This window comes from Oryctolagus cuniculus, chromosome 8 (assembly GCF_051225735.1).
Source record: "Oryctolagus cuniculus isolate XC-2025 breed Fujian yellow rabbit chromosome 8, ASM5122573v1, whole genome shotgun sequence".
Taxonomy (NCBI): Eukaryota; Metazoa; Chordata; class Mammalia; order Lagomorpha; family Leporidae; genus Oryctolagus; species Oryctolagus cuniculus.
In genome coordinates this window covers 51,873,670-51,889,908 of record NC_142874.1, presented here as the reverse complement: position 1 = coordinate 51,889,908, position 16,239 = coordinate 51,873,670, and the positions used below count along the sequence as shown (strand labels likewise).

Genomic DNA, 16,239 nt, shown 5'->3' with positions numbered 1-16,239 from the left:
TTACTGATGTGAGTGAGAGAGTATTATCCCTTTTTTTAAAACTCCAGGCTCTTGTCACAAAGAAAGACACCCATTCTGTGCTGACACAAATAAGGTTAATAGGTAATAAAAGTTATTTAAAGGTTGAGAATGTGAGCATGTGAGCATGGTTGCCCTACACAGAAACACCTGTCATGAGAGGACAGATTTGCCCAAAAGGAGAAGGGGTGGAAGAAGAGAGACAGAGAAAGCACCAGGCTACCCCTCCAACCATGGTCTCTGGCAGAAGAGAACTTTTTCCCTGCAGGCCTTCTTTATGAATTCAAGAGTGGTGGCATTTGGCATGCAGCCTCCTGGAAATTATATAGCACCTCCACAAGTTCCATGTGATACCCAATATCCAAACAGATGCATCCCTGGAAAGGGGGTGTTTTCATTGACAGGTAGGAAGACAGAATTACGTGGGGGTTTGTGACTTCCAGTTCAACAAAGATAGCTAGCTGCCTGCCTATTTCATATTACTACTACTACTACTACTAGGACACTAGGACTACTACCTGATGCTGCTGGGGTTCATAGAAAGGGTCAGTAGAGATGGCAGAGATGAGATGGAAACACCAATGGGGCAGCATGCATTTCTCCCACGGGGCATAGCAATCACAAGCCTACTTCACATAGGTCAAATGCACATCACAGAGGGCAGCTGACATGGAGTCATGTGTGTGAAGAGTGGGTCAGAAGTAAGAGGATGTGGGGTAGGAGTGGGCAAAGGAAGAGGCTGACAAAACCATATAACCCATAGTGAAAAAAAAAAAAAAACTGCAGGAGCCAGCTAGACCACAGATACACCTGTGCTCCACAGGAGTGCTACAATTTCAGTATCAGATAGCCTATGGTGAGAAATGATGCAAGAAAAGGGCAGAAGAAAACAAAATCAGAGAAGAGACCCCTAGTTCTCAGTAAATAAGATGGATTCCCAAGGACTTGAGTGAAAGAAGAAAAACAAGGATGAAAGTTATGCACTCAAGCTAAGATACCATTAAAGTCTCAAGCAAGAGAGATTGAACCTAAGGACAGTTGGGAAGATGAACAGTTAGAGGAGAAAAAATTAAATCAGTTCATCCTCCTGGAACCTCAATAAATAAATGGAACCACTTGATAAACGAATGTGCTAGCCATATTAATAGTTACAAATTTCCAGTCACTTTAAGACAGATGGGGATGCTGTAAGCAATGCAATAAAGGTGTTCAGCAGGGGAGGGCAAGTCTAGCTTGAGGGAGGCAGCCAGGGCTGAGGGTCATCCACAAGTAGCAGGCAGCTGAGCCCTGAGCTGTGAGAGAGAGCTGGTGTGGGGAAGCAGCCCAGGTAAGGGTCCTGTGCCCCTGGACTTGAAGGACTGAGGCTGGAAAGAGATCCCTGTTCCCTGAAGAGTAAATAAGAAAGGCCCATGTTGTAAGAGCACAGAGATCCATGGAAGATGCACAAACGGTGCAAGAGGTTGAAGGAGCAGGCAGAAAACAAAGCAGGAAGATTTGCTTCAAGGAGCCTGGCTCAGCCTATCCCCCAGGATGGAACTGTGTTAGGCAGGGGAGTGAAAGCAAACAGTGCCTTTCCGTTCACCTCCTTTACTAACAGAGGCATAACTGGCCCTCTGCCCAGTCAGCTTAACTGACACTTCAGTGCTGATTTTTGGAGTGCTCCCTTGGCAGGTTTGGGGAGTGGTTGTTGAAGGAGAAAACAAACGATACCTAGTCCAGTGTTCCACACACTGACAGGTGGTTACCTAGTGCCTGGAGGATCTAAGAGTATTTCAAACAGGCTTTTCAGCTGGCCCAGTCCCAGGGCCTCTTCAAACCAACTTTCTTCTGAACTTTTCCCTGCTCTCTGGAGGTACAGATCGCAGAGACTCCGCCTGCTGGGCTCTGTCTTTTCAGGAGCTGCCACCTCCACTGGAGGCTTGTCTAAGCAGAAAGTACCTAGTATCCTCTTCCTCTTCCAACTTCTGAGGCCAGAGATGTTCTGGTTCAGATGCAGGCGGTAAACCTCAGCGGGGCTCTCCAGTGCCGACTGATCATTGGCGGCAGCCTCTCTTTCCACCTGCGTCAGTGTGTAAGTGGCAGGAAGCAGAAAGCGTCACAGCCCTCTGATTCTCTGCTCCCTTGCTGCAGCCGTGGAGCCGTGGAGCTCACATCTGTAATTTCCCCAGCTGCCTATGGGGCCGGGAACGTTGCCTCTGAATGGCATGTGAGCTACCTGCAGGGCAGCTTCTACTGTTACGTCTAGCCAGATGAACCAAATATGAATTCATTTGAGGATGATTTTCATGAGACAAGGAATGAATTCTATGCGATTCAGCAAATATATGACAGCACCTCCTTGAACAGTCACACCCTGTTAATTTAACTCAATTTCATGTATCAGCTGCCAGGCAGGAGGCCAGAGAAAAATGTAAAGGATTTAGTTAGAAATGATGTGTCTGCTTCTCAGGGAAACAACAGAGCCACTTACCCCAACTTCTGGAGGGGGGTCCTTGTGTTCAGGGAGGACACAGGTTCGGACCTATGGAGGAAAAAAACATTTCCAATATGACACTGAGGTACAAAACAGTGCAGAAGCTTTCAATTTGTTCATCTGGTGTCAGGGCGGACTGTGTGGTTAATCATTAATGCAAGTACCTGTACCATACCCTCTGCAGTGCAATAAAGCTGTCCTTGTATAGTGCCTAAACTTCCTGATTTTCCTAAGTAGACAGAGCTGCCTGGATCTCCAGCCCATCACCTCCTTGTCAAACACGGAGATATCTGGGATTTAGGTGAATCACCTTTAATCTCAAGAAGCAGCCTCCAAGCAACATTCAAGGGAAAGGATAGAGTCAGAATAGAGTAAATGATTTTATGCATGTTCTAGAAATAGTTACTCTCTGTATAAGAACCAGAATCCATAATCCTTATAAGACATGGCTATCACTTGAGAATTACAGGCCATCTGAACTCATTTGAAAAGCAATTCTTATTTCGGGGTGGGGAATGTCAAATAACCAGTCTTCTGGAATAACTTATCATATAAGTGATCCAAGTGAAACATCAGCTTCTTATGTAATGAGTGGAAATGTATCTTTGAGTAGAGAATCCTGGCTATACATTTGGATCACTTGGGGAAACTGTCAAACTATTGGTGTCCCTCCCTGCCCTCAGATATGCTGATGCCAATCAATAGCTACCAAGTCTAGGGTTCTCTTAAGAAAAAAAAAAAATTTTTCAAATGAAAAGAGAAAAAAATCGCTTCCAAAAGGTAATAAAAACAAGAAAAATATAAGACTTATACCTACTATGATCTCATTTTAAAAATGAGATAAGCTGCATAAATGCTCACAGAGCAACATACAAGCATACCATGTTTAATTTGATAGCATGGTAGGCTGGAGCTGCAAATGGAAGAGCCGCATCCTAGGAGCACTTCATGGTTCAATATTTTAGGCAGTCATTTCAATTAGATACCTTCGAAGGTGCACTGCTCAAATCATACTTAACCTCAAATCCCTTACAATCTGACACTCCTGCTCATATGAGGTTGAAGGGATGTTTATGTTACCCCTAATGATGTCAGAAGACTGAACAATTCCTAACGGTCTGTCGATCTTTAACACAGTCTCCATTTCCAATGGAAAAGCTGCAAGTTGTGGTAAAATGTACATTTTAACTTCCAGCTGAATGCCCTTTTTGTTTCTTTATGACAGATCTAACACTATCGCTTGTAGAATTTATCCACCATTAGGACTCAAATTGTCCACTAGAGCACCAAATAAATGGCATGAGAGATCCCAACAGAGTAAACAACACTATTTGTAGAATAATCTTAGATCTGAATTGCATGACAGAGCATTTGCTGACTGGTAGCAGCATCAACATTTTTTGGCCCAGTTGTACAGTGCAGGCTCATCAACTAAAATCATCAGCTGGCCTCAAAGGAATGGGAACTATATTTAAACAGGGTCTCTAATTATCCACATAGTATCTTCATGGTTCCCATATATTTATAGCTCAATAGAAATACGTATATAAATTGTGTATAAATATGGACTTGATAGATAATAGACACAGATATATATCTTAATTGACTATATACATTGCAAATCCATATTCCTACACATGAAATACATACACACACATATATACATTATTTTAAGAAAATATTTGATAGTCAAATAGCATTTTTCAACAACTTATTCTTGAATTTAACAATAAAGTGAAAAATACAAAAAACTGATGAGGGTCAACATATACATAATTGTATAAAGAATTTGATTGGAATCACACACACATATACACACATATATATTATTTAATGTTGGACAAAAGTAGAATATATTTACAACTCCTGTAACATGGCCTATTAAACTCCTAAATTTGTTAATTTTATGAGATTTATTTCATATGAATACAAATAAATTGCTGAAGAGAAATATTTTTATTCTGAAGTTGTACACAAGAAAAAATTTAAAGTTATCCAGGAATTTTTTTTGCCATATACTTTGTGTATGTGTGTGTGCAGGAAAGGCAAAGAGACAGAAGAAGAGTCAAAAAAACTAATTTCACTTTTACTTTACATAATAGAAGTACAATATGTCAAATTTTCTTATGAAGCATTTTTTAAATCAATAGTGAAGATCCTGATTTAGACGAAAGACTTTTGTAACCAACTTCAAATTTTATTAAGTGATATTTTAACATAAAATAATTTTTTAAATCATTATGTATAATTCTAAAACTTTTATGCTTAGAGTCAATACTATTGATATTATATTACATAGATTGTATACCCATGATACTTTTTTGAAATTTATTTTCATTTATTTGAAAGGCAGAAAGAGAGAGAGATGAGAGAGAGTGATCTTTCATCATCTGTTCCATCTCCAAATGCCAATGACAGCCAGCACTGGGCCAGGCTGAAGCCAGGACCCTGCACTTCCACCCTGGTCTCTCCTATGGGTGGAGGCTTCCTGACAACTTAAGCCATCATCAGCTGCCTTCCCAGGTGCATTAACAGAAAGCTGGTTCAGAAACAGTGCAGCTGGGGACCAGCACTCTGATATAGGATGTGGGAATCCCAAGCATGCTGTAAGCCACTGTGCTGCAATTCCTGCCCTGATGATGTACTTCTTATGTAAAATATATCCCTCATTACGGTGAACACAAACTAGGAGGTAAGCACTGACTCTGCCAGTGCATATGGCTCCATTCCTTTTCTTTGGAACTTCAGAGGCCGGTGAGTGGGACAAATGTTTATACAAATCAGTACAATATGGAAAGCACTACGATGGACATGTAAATACTTCCTGTGGTTATTTAGAGTAAGAAATAATACTCAGTTTAAATACTACTGGATTTATTCAATAAACGAGCCTTGATCAGGAAAAAAAAAAGAAATAATACTCAGTCTATGAGTGTTAACAGAGACTTCATGGGAATAGGTGACTTGAGTTTTGAAGGGTGAGTAAGAGTTTTAGACAAGGAAGGCTATGACATAACAAGCAGTTTTTTGCAACAGACATGTTAATGAGTTGTAAAGACTCAACGATGCTAAGGAAGGAGTGAGAATCATGATGGCATCATAGGGAGTCTACTGGGAACCAACCAGAGATAAATACATTTGGTAAAATGTATTTGGGCCACGTAATGTAAAGAACTATTTAGTCCACTTATTTCTGGTGACTGGAAATCAGGGAAGGCATTTGGGAAGAGGCAGTACATGATCAGAGGCTGTGGAATATCCCAACTCTGCCCAAGCCACCTTGGAGAGATGTCCTTCTTTTTAGCAGTTATCTAACATGGCGTTAATAATAGACATTAGACAATGCTGTATTGGATTCTTTTCAGTAATTAGAACCATGAATGACAGAGGGATAGAGAGCAGGAGAGGGGGGAGGGGAGGGAAGGGGAGGAGAGGGGAGAGAAAAGGAGAAAAAAAGGAAAGACAGAGGGATACAGAGGGGGCAAGGATACAGGAAGGTAGAGGGGGCGGATATGTCACTGAGAAATAATAAACTGAACAAATATAGACACAATCTCCTGATGTGGATGGATGAAGCAGGGACTGTCACGACAGCATTTGGAATATTCCAGTTCATGGGCAGTGTCATGTCTCCTGAGAGTTACTGGCCTTCCTCAGACATTTGCTTTGCCTTTTTTGGTCTTAACAGCAGTTCTTATTCTTGTTTTTCTTCACCATACCCTGCACTATTCCTTATGTCTGGGAACATAAGAACATCTGCCTTACTACATAATTAAAGTTCTTACGGCTTTGTATTGTCCTTTTATGATACCAAATAAAGCAAGTGCGGACAATTAATAGGAGTGATCATATAGAGGATCATGTTATACCTTTCATCTTGAATATTTCTAAAGATCAACATGAAGCAAATGCATTGTCTTCTCCATCAACCTCAGAAGTTCAGCTTTCTATAAATGAATTAACCTTAGAAGCAACACCAGACTTAGAGTGAGTTTAACCCAACGCTTTGATCAAATTTCTACAGACTACTTCACCACCTTTAATTTTCCCAAGAAAGAGACGGCAGTCGCTGAATATATCACTCTGATGCTCAAATCCACAGAGAAAAAAACTCATAAATGAATCAAGCTTATCACCTAAAGCATAGCCGTGCTGTGTGAAGGTGGGAGGAGCTGAAGACTGCTGCGCGTTCAGAGTAGACTGAGAATGAGGCAGTGGGGGCTGTCTGACTACCCCTTTGGAGCCCCAGAGAAGGAGAAGGCTATGCTGTAGTGGGTCTGCCTAGCATGCTGGCAGTGTCTACACCCATGCAAATGCATCTCCTCACTGGGAGGTGAGGAAGCAGCAACTAGAAGAAAGAAGGAAAGGGGCGGGTTGTCCTGGAGGAGCACCTCTGGGCAGGAGGAGTCCAGATCTTCTCCCTAGAATATTGTCACAGTTGATTATGTTTCTGACAATAAATTCACCACTGAAGCACATCCATTTTGTTTTCCTAATAAAAATGTTGCTCCAATTGTCTGTGTGTCTTGGATTGGAATACAGATCACCCTATGATCCTTTTTCCACTTGGAATTACACAGGTAACAACCTTACTATTCAGAACACATGTGAAAACCTGACTGGGATGGATAAGTGTAGCCTCCTTCCACAATATGAATTTTCTGGAAGGATTATATATCCCAAGATCCTTTGTACCCAGGGGTAGCCACATAACTAGTTCTCAGCAATGAAATACGTGTGTGTGTGTGTGTGAGAGAGAGAGAGAGAATGTCTGTTGTATCCAAGCTAGATTTTTCCACAAGTGGATACAGTATGTTGTCTACTTCTTCAAATGGCCAGAATGAAAGGAGTCCAATTCTTAGGTGACGGCACATCTGCATCTGCATCTGGGTCCCCTAATGGCCCATCACTAACACTATTAGACTATTAGGTGAATGTGTTTTTTCCTGATGTGTAACCCATTATCACAAACTTGACTGCTTAAAACTATCTTTTGGCTGGAGGTGCCGGCACCCCAGGTTCTAGTCCCGGTTGGGGCACCGGATTCTGTCCCGGTTGCTCCTCTCCCAGTCCAGCTCTCTGCTGTGGCCTGGAAAGGCAGTGGAGGATGGCCCAAGTCCTTGGGCCCTGCACCCGCATGGGAGACCAGGAGGAAGCTCCTGGCTCCTGGCTTTGCATCGGTGCAGCGCTGGCTGTGGCGGCCATTTGGGGGGTGAACCAACAGAAAAAGGAAGACCTTTCTCTCTAACGCTGCCTGTCCAAAAACAAAAACAAAAACAAAAACAAAAACAAAAACAAAAACAAAAACAAAAAAACAGTATCTCTCTATGCATTCATCCTTTTGCAGGTCAGAACTCCAAGTGTGGTACGGCTGGTTCTCCATGCAGGCCTCACAAAGCTGAAATCAAGGTGCAGCAGGCTGGGTCCTCATTTAGAGGCCTCTCTAAGGAACAGCTGCTTCCACGCTCCCCCAGGCCATAATCAAAATTCAATTGTTAGCAGCTCTGAAACTGAGGTCCTCATTTCTTGATGGCTAGCAGCTGGAGTCTCTGTATGCTTCTGGAGGCCACACACCTGCACCCCTTGCCATGTGACCTCCTCCCTCTTCAAAGGGAGCCTCAGAGGAGCTCCTTTGCATCCAATCCTATTCTTGTGCTTCAGATCAGTCCACGGGAAGAACTCACTCTCCTGCAAAGGCTCACCACACAAGGCCAGGCTCACTTCCAACAATCCCCCTTTAAGGTCATGTGGGACAGAATAGCCTTCCCTGATCATGGGAGAAGCCACCAGCATAGCACGGTCCTGGGGATGATGTAGGAACATACACTATGTGGTAGTAATCACAGGCACTTAGAATTCTGCCCACCACAGTGACCAAAAACCAAACCAAACCAAACAAAAACATGAACTTTTCTTGTGCTAAGGCACTTAAATGGGGTCGTTTATGTTTGTTTCAAAAGCTGGTATAATTTAGACCTCCTATTCGTTCTAAGTGACAATTTTTGATTAAGTTTCTGGTTATGAGGAAATAAGATAGCTAACATCAAAGGGACGACATTTTAAGATCAGCTGATATGAATTAAGCACTGGTAATCTCAGGGAGCAAGAGAGTAAGACAGCAAGGGGCACTGATGACGACCTGGTATGAGTCAAAACATCTAATAATAATCGCTGAGAATCGTCAATTGGCTACAATCTATCAGGTGGTCTCAGATGATGGTTTTCTAAGTTATTTTTTTTACTTGAAAGGAGAACGTATTTTGTTGCAAATAGCCACTGAATCTTAGAAGGACTCTTAGTGTTAACTAAGAAAAACCAAGAAGTGATATGAAAAATTAAAGTTACTATGTCACAAATCAATGTTGTAGAGGTAGTGTTGCAAATGCCTTTGCACAAATACTCCAAGTGGGTTATGTTAATGAAAGAAGTGTGCTGGGTGTAAAAGACAATAGAAATCAGAGAGCAGTCTGCCAAAATGGAAATCACATTCCTTGTTTGTAAGAAGGAGTAATTATCCACTTTCAAATGATTTAACAATGCCTGGAAAAGAGTCCTTCAAACATCAACAATGAGTAATTCCTAATTCTTTCGCAGAAAGGCCATTATTAGTATTTTCTGATTTTTACCAGAAACAAGCTTAGAAAATGAGGATCAAGGGAAGCTCACTACAATTTCAGCAAAAATAACAGAAAAAAGTGTTACCCTAAAACAGTTATCAACCTTGACAAATATTAGAATAATCCACAGTATGATTTGGTCTTGGGTGTGTTGTTCATGGCAATTCAAAAGGCTAAGGGTGAGGCTAAGGGTTGAGCTCTTCAATCAAGTCAGAGGTTGATCTGGGACACAGTTGGACTGCACGTTTGCTAAGCCACAATGTTGTGTGCTGAATTGTTTCCCCAATTTTCATATGCTGAAGGCCTAACTCCCAGCACCTCAAAATGTGAGTGTATTTTAGGATCTGTAGAGAAGTGATTGCATTAAAAAGAGGCTCTTAAACTGGGCCCCTAATCCAATAGGGTTGCTGTCCCTATAAAAGGAGGTGACACCAAGAAAGTTCCAGTGCACAGGAAAGCCGACGTGAAGAGACAATAAGGATGGTGGCCATTGGCAAGCCAAGGAGAAGGTCTTAGAGGAAGTCAGCCCCCAGCACATGGATCTTGGACTTCCAGATTCCAGAAGTGTGAGAATCTGGTTTTCTGTGGTTAAAGCCACTCAGTCTGTGGTATTCTGTCATTCCAACACTTGCAAACCTGGGCACGCAGTCTACCCATGTTGCATGCTGTAGGCCTCTCAGACTCATCCAAAAGCCTGACTGAATTGCCTCTCAACCCTAAAGGAGTTCAAGAAATTCTCAAAGGTGAACAAACACCCACTCAGCACTGTGCAATATACAGCCTTAAAAGCTGACAAATGTATTTAGAGTTTGAGTCCCCTTTGGTCGCCAAATTTGAGACTCTAGCTACACACGGAAGCAAGAATCTCTGCTCAGTTCTCTCCCAGTTGCTGTCCTCTGTCTACCAAAGCTTCAGTATTTAGACTTCTAGCTATGAAGAGACTCTGTGAATGCACTCTGCTGGGGAAACGTCTCTTTAGCTCCTCAGTGTCAAGTCAGCACTCAATATAGGGATGTTCCTTTCCCTAGTTTCCCAGGCAGATTTCATTCTGCTTTAAACCAGTCTTTGTCCTGCTTCTATAGACCCCTGCAAAGCATCATAATTCAGCATGTCTCTTGTGGAAGGAAAGAGGACCACTGACTTGAGGACCCTGCATTCTTTTTCTTACTTCATCCAACATAGCTCTACTGATTTCCTTTTCTTCAAGTAGCAGCAGCCCACTGTCAGTGCAAAGGCCTGTTCCTTAGACAAAAGTGAGAGTCAGAGGAAGGCCCTGGGGAGAAACACAGCTTCACATTACAAGGTTCTCCTTTCTCCGGAAATGTATTCCACGGATTTGTTTTTGCTTCCCCCGTATGATGCTTTCTTTTTTCCCAAATAAATGTTTTACTTAATGAGTACAAATTTCATAAGTACAACTTTACGTATATAGTGATTCTTACCACCATACCTGCCTTCCCACTCCCACTCCCACTCCTACTCCTCCTCATCCTCCGTCTCCCATTCTCCATTAAGATTCATTTTCAATTAACTTTATACACAGAAGGCCAACTCTATACTAAGTAAGCATTTCAAAAATTTGCACACACACACACACACACACACAGAGAGACTGCTTGAGATCAAGTTTTACAGTTAATTCTCATAATACCTCTCATTATGGGGAGTAAGTACACAGTGACTCCTGTTGTTACTTTAACAATTAACACTCTTATGTATGATGTCAGTGATCACCCGAGGCTTTTTTTTTTTTTTGACAGGCAGAGTGGACAGTGACAGAGACAGAGAGAAAGGTCTTCCTGTTTTTTACCCCCCAATGGCCACTGCGGCCGGCGCACTGCAGCCAGCGCACTGCAGTCAGCGCACCGCACTGATCTGAAGCCAGGAGCCAGGTGCCTCTCCTGGTCTCCCATGCAGGTGCAGGGTCCAAGCACTTAGGCCACCTTCCACTGCCCACCTGGGCCACAGCAGAGAGCTGGACAGGAAGAGGAGCGACCGGGACAGAATCCGGCACCCTGCCCGGGACTAGAACCTGGTGTGCTGGCGCTGCAGGCAGAGGATTAGCCTATTGAGCCGTGGTGCTGGCCCACCTGAGGCTTTTGACATGAGCTGCTGAGGCTATGGAAGCCTTTTGAGTCCACACTCCATCAGTATTTAGATAAGACCATAAACAAAGTGGAAGATCTCTATTCCCTTCAGAGAAAAATACATCTTTCTTTGATGGTCACTTCTTTCCACTGGGGTCTCACTCACAGACATCCTTTATATGGGACGTTTTTTGCCACAGTGTTTTGGCTTTCATGCCTGAAATGCTCCCATGGGCTTTTCAGCCAGACCAGATGTCTTAAGGGCTGATTCTGAGGTCAAAGTGCTATTTAGAGTGACTGTTATTCTATGAGTCTGCTGGGTGGACTGCTTCCCATGTTGGAACATTCTCTCCTTTTTAATTCTATTATTATTACCAAACACTTAATCCTTGATCTTATTTATATGATCCTTTTAACACTTAATGCTATATACATGATCACTTTAACACTATTAATGATCACTTTAATACTAAAGATGGATTTTTTTTTTTTTACCACACAGCTTAATGGGATTTGGGCTCCCATGGCCCAAATCTTACTCTTAGAAGTAAGACCACAGAAATGTATGCAGAACTATACAGCTTTACAATTATGAAATTCCTCCTCCCTCTCTTACTCCCACTTTTATTTTTCATTGGAATCTATTTTCAATTGACTTTATATACACATGACTAACTATGATAAGAGTTCAACAAACAGTATGGAGAAAAAAAAAAGCCTGTTCCCTGACAGTCAAGCCAAGGGCTCTTCAAGTCATTGCTATCACAGATCAGGGAGAACATACGGTATTTGTTCCTATGGGATTGACTTATTTCACTAAGTATGATGTTTTTCAGATTCATATATTTTGTTACAAATGACTGGATTTCATTTTTTTAAAGCTATGAAGTATTCCATAGAGTACATATCCTATAATTTCTTTATGCAATCTTCAGTTGGTGGGCATTTAGGTTGATTCCATGTCTTAGCTATTATGAATTGAGCTGCAATAAATATAGGGGTGCAAGTAACTTATTTGCTGATTTCATTTCTCTCGGGTAAATTCCCAGGAGTGGATGGCTGGGTCATATGATAGGTCTATATTCAGATTTCTGAGGTATCTCCAAACTGTCTTCCATAATGGTCTTACCAGTTTACATTCCCAACAGCAGTGGATTAGGGTACCTTTTCCCCCACATCCTCGCTGGCATTTGTTTATTGATTTCTGTATGAAAACCATTCTAATTGGGGTGAGCTGAAAACTCAGTGTGGTTTTGATATACATTTCCCTGATAGCTTGTGATTCTGAACATTTTTTCATGTGTCTGTTGGCTATTTGGATTTCCTCTTTTAAAAAATGTATGTTTACGTCTTTGGCCCATTTCTTAACTGAGTCATTTGTTTTGTTGTTGAAGCGTTTCTTGATCTCTTTATATGTTCTGGTTATTCATCCTTTATTTGTTGCATAGCTTGAAAATATTTTCCCATTCTGTAGGTTGCCTCTTTACTTTACTGAGTGTTTCTTTTGCAGTACAGAAGCTTCTCAATTTTATGTAGTCCCATTTGTGAATTTTGTATTTGATTTCCTGTGCCTCTGTGGTCTTTTCCAGGAACTCCTTGCCTGTTCCAACATCTTGCAAGGTTTCCAAAATGTTCTCTAATAATTTGATGGTATCAGGTCATAGATTCATGTATGTGATCCATCTGAAATGGATTTTTGTGTAAGGTGTAATGTAGGGGTCTATTGGGCATTGCATAAAATAGTCCCTAACAACATGGCACCTGGCGGATGATCAGGGGGTGTGTCTGTGGCCGCTGCAGTTAAACCGCACAAGATTGGACCACCTGCAGGGATAGGTCCAATTTATTTCTGGACACATGGACAGTGTGTGATCCCTATACCTCGCTTAAGGTGCCCCTGTGTGTGGTCCACCCATGCCTGTGTGACCTTTTTTCTGATTGGCTTCCCTACTGTGCATGTCCTTTGTAAGCTTTATAAGCCTGTACGCTTCCTCAATAAAGTGGTTTCTGCTTCGACAGAACTCATGGATGCTTGCTGTGGTGTGCTTGACCCATCAACCTTACCTCTCCCGTTCACCTTGTCAGGGAGTGCTTGTACTGTCCCCTGCTGGTCAGGGGACAGTCTCAGGCTTAAGACCCCAAGAGGGGTCCTGCTTCATTCTTCTGCATGTGGAAATCAAGTTTTCCCAGTACTGTTTGTTGAAGAGACTGTCCTTGCTCCAAGGTTTGGTTTTAGCTCCTTGATCAAATATAAGTTGGTTGTAAATGTTTGGGTTGTTTTCTGATGTTTCTATTCTGTTCCATTAGTTTATCCACCTGTTTTTGTACCAGTATCAGTCTCTTGATTATAACTGCCTTGTAGTATTCTTGAAATCTGGTATTGTGATGCCTTCTTATTTGTTTTTTGTTGTATAAAATTGCTTTAGCTATTCAAGGCCTCCTGTGTTTCTGTATGAATTTCAGCATCATTTTTTTTTTCTAGATCTGAGCAGAATGTCTTTGGTGTTTTGATTGGTCTAACATTGAATCTGTAAATCACTTTTGGAAGAGTGGACACTTTGATGATATTGACTCTTCCAATCCATGAACATGGAAGATTTTTCCATTTTTTGTTTCTTTTTCTATTTCTTTCTTTAATGTTTTATAATTCTCATCATAGAGATCTTTGACATCCTTGGTTAAATTAATCCAAGGTATTTGATTTTTTGTAGCTATTGTGAATATGATTGATCTCAGAAGTTCTTTCTCAAGCATGGCATTGTCTGTGTATACAAAGGCTACTGTCTTTTATGTACTGATGTTATATCCTGCTACTTTACCAAACTCTTCTCTGAGTTCCAATAGGTTCTTGGTGGAGTCTTTTGGATCCTCTATATATATAATCACGTCATCTGCTAACAGGGATATTTAGACTTCCTCTTTCCAATTTGTATACCTTTGATTTATTTTTCTTGCCTAATGGCTCTGGCTAAAACTTCCAGGACTAATTTGAATAGCAATTTTGAGAGTGGGCATCCTTGTCTGGTTCCAGATCTCAGTGAGAATGCTTTCAACTTTTCCCCATTCAATATGATGCTGGCCATGGGTTTGTCCTAAATTGCCTTGTGTTTAAGAATGTTCCTTCTATACCCAATTTGCTTAGAGCTTTCTCTGCATCTATTGAAATAATCATATGGTTTTTGTTCTGCAGTTTGTTAATGTGATGTATCACACTGATTTGCAAATGTTGAACCATCCCTGCATACCAGGGATAAATCTCACTTGGTCTGGGTGGATGATCTTTCTGGTGTGTTGTTGGATTCAACTGGCCAGAAATTTGTTGAGGATTTTTGTGTCTATGTTCATCAGAGAAACTGATCTGTAGTTCTCTTTCTCTGTTGTGTCTTTTTGGATTTAGTAAATAAGATAATGCTAGCTTCATAGAAAGAGTTAGGGAGGATCCCATCCCTTTCAGTTTTTTTTTTTTTTTTTAATAACTTGAGAAGAATTGAAGTTAGTTCTTCTTTAAATGTCTGGTAGAATTCTGAGGCGAAGCCATTTGGTCCTAGGCTTTTCTTTGTTGGGAGGGTCTTTATTATTGATTCAATTTCTGTCTTGGTAATGGGTCTGTACAGGTTTTCTGTGTCTTCATGGCTCAATTTAGGTAGGTTGTATGTGTATTTTTGTATTTTTATTTCAATTTTTTAAATTTCTTCTCTAATTTTAACTATTTCTTTGCTCCTACTAAATTTGGGTTTGGTTTGCTGTTGTTTTTCTAGATTTTTGAGATGCATTGATAGCTCATTTATTTGGTGCCCTTCCAATTTCTTAATGTAGGCATAGAATGCTATAAACTTTCCTCATAACACTGCTTTTGCTGTATCCCATATGTTTTGATATGTTGTATTGTCTTCATGTGTTTCCAGAAATTTTTTGATTTCTCCTTTGATTTCTTCTATGATCCATAATAATGCTTTCAAACCTGTGGTCTTTAATCCATCTGACTGTTTTCTTAAGTATCATTGGAAGGAGTATTGCTTGCTATCCAAACTGAACTTGATAGAATCTGGCAGTTATTAGAAAGGAAGGTATCTCCTAAAACTGTGGTTAAGGGAGATGAAAAAACAAGCATAAGTGTTATTAGAGAGGAAAATGAAACACTATTTGGTGATAAACCAGTTACGGAGGTTCTTTTGACAAAAGTAGAGTTTACTGTGAAGCTTGAACACCATCCAAAAATGATCTAATACCTAGTAAGTGCTCATGCTGTCTCAGTTTTTATTGAGTAAATGTGATCATCTTTCAAATGCTAAAGCACACTACACCTAATTACATACACAAGAACAGTCCACAGAGTTCCAAGCCAACATGCATTAATAGTTAAGACAAATGAAAGCACTCTTCTAGTTTTGATGCATCTAATCCTAGGTGTTTTCCATTCCACAACAATGATGTTCACCACACAGCTCTTTAGTCACATGGGTCCCTTTAGGTTTAATTGCTAGCTCTTTAAGACTTCTAATTTCTCTATATGAATGCATTATACTAAATCCTGCCAGTCATACAGGAGTCATGTGATTCTTTAGGTTAATGGTGACTGCAAATGTGACTCCAGAGCCACATAACTCTGAGTATCCCTGCCATTATCCACAGTTTATTCCATTTCCCTTTCCAACAATTACAGAGATCTATTGCAGGCAGGTGAAAGAACATTGAACCGCAAAAATAACCACAGATATTCCCTTTCTTTGTCAGAGATTCTCTGATAGATATAAGTTCTACTGAAAATAAGAGCAGCCAAACTGAAAGTTTCATTTTTGTAGATATCAAAAGGGTCTCCCCTATTGCTGTCCTGAGAATAAATTATTCTGCTCCCCATGCTGTTTGTTTATGGTTCTTCCTGGAACATGAGGTTAGGAAAGCTGCTGTGGTCCAGATCCTACTAGTTTTCTCGCACCACCTACACGAGCCAATTCTTGTCATGTGCACTAACCTAAAAAACAAAGGACAAATATCTACAGAGCTATGTAAGTTTCGACAACAGATTTTAAGTGTTAAAAGATAC

At 40.9% G+C, this 16,239-nt stretch overlaps 1 protein-coding gene across 14 annotated transcripts in view; it reads right to left on the bottom strand.

The window, feature by feature from the left end:
* INPP4B (inositol polyphosphate-4-phosphatase type II B) overlaps positions 1–16,239 on the bottom strand; it is a 1,031,775-nt gene that overhangs the window by 433,123 nt on the left and 582,413 nt on the right. For all 14 annotated transcript variants that reach the window (XM_089302446.1, XM_070047510.2, XM_089302447.1 and 11 more), the window contains one exon: positions 2,489–2,539. In XM_089302446.1, the coding sequence (XP_089158572.1) occupies positions 2,489–2,539 (51 nt within the window). The remainder of the gene's footprint in view (positions 1–2,488; positions 2,540–16,239) is intronic.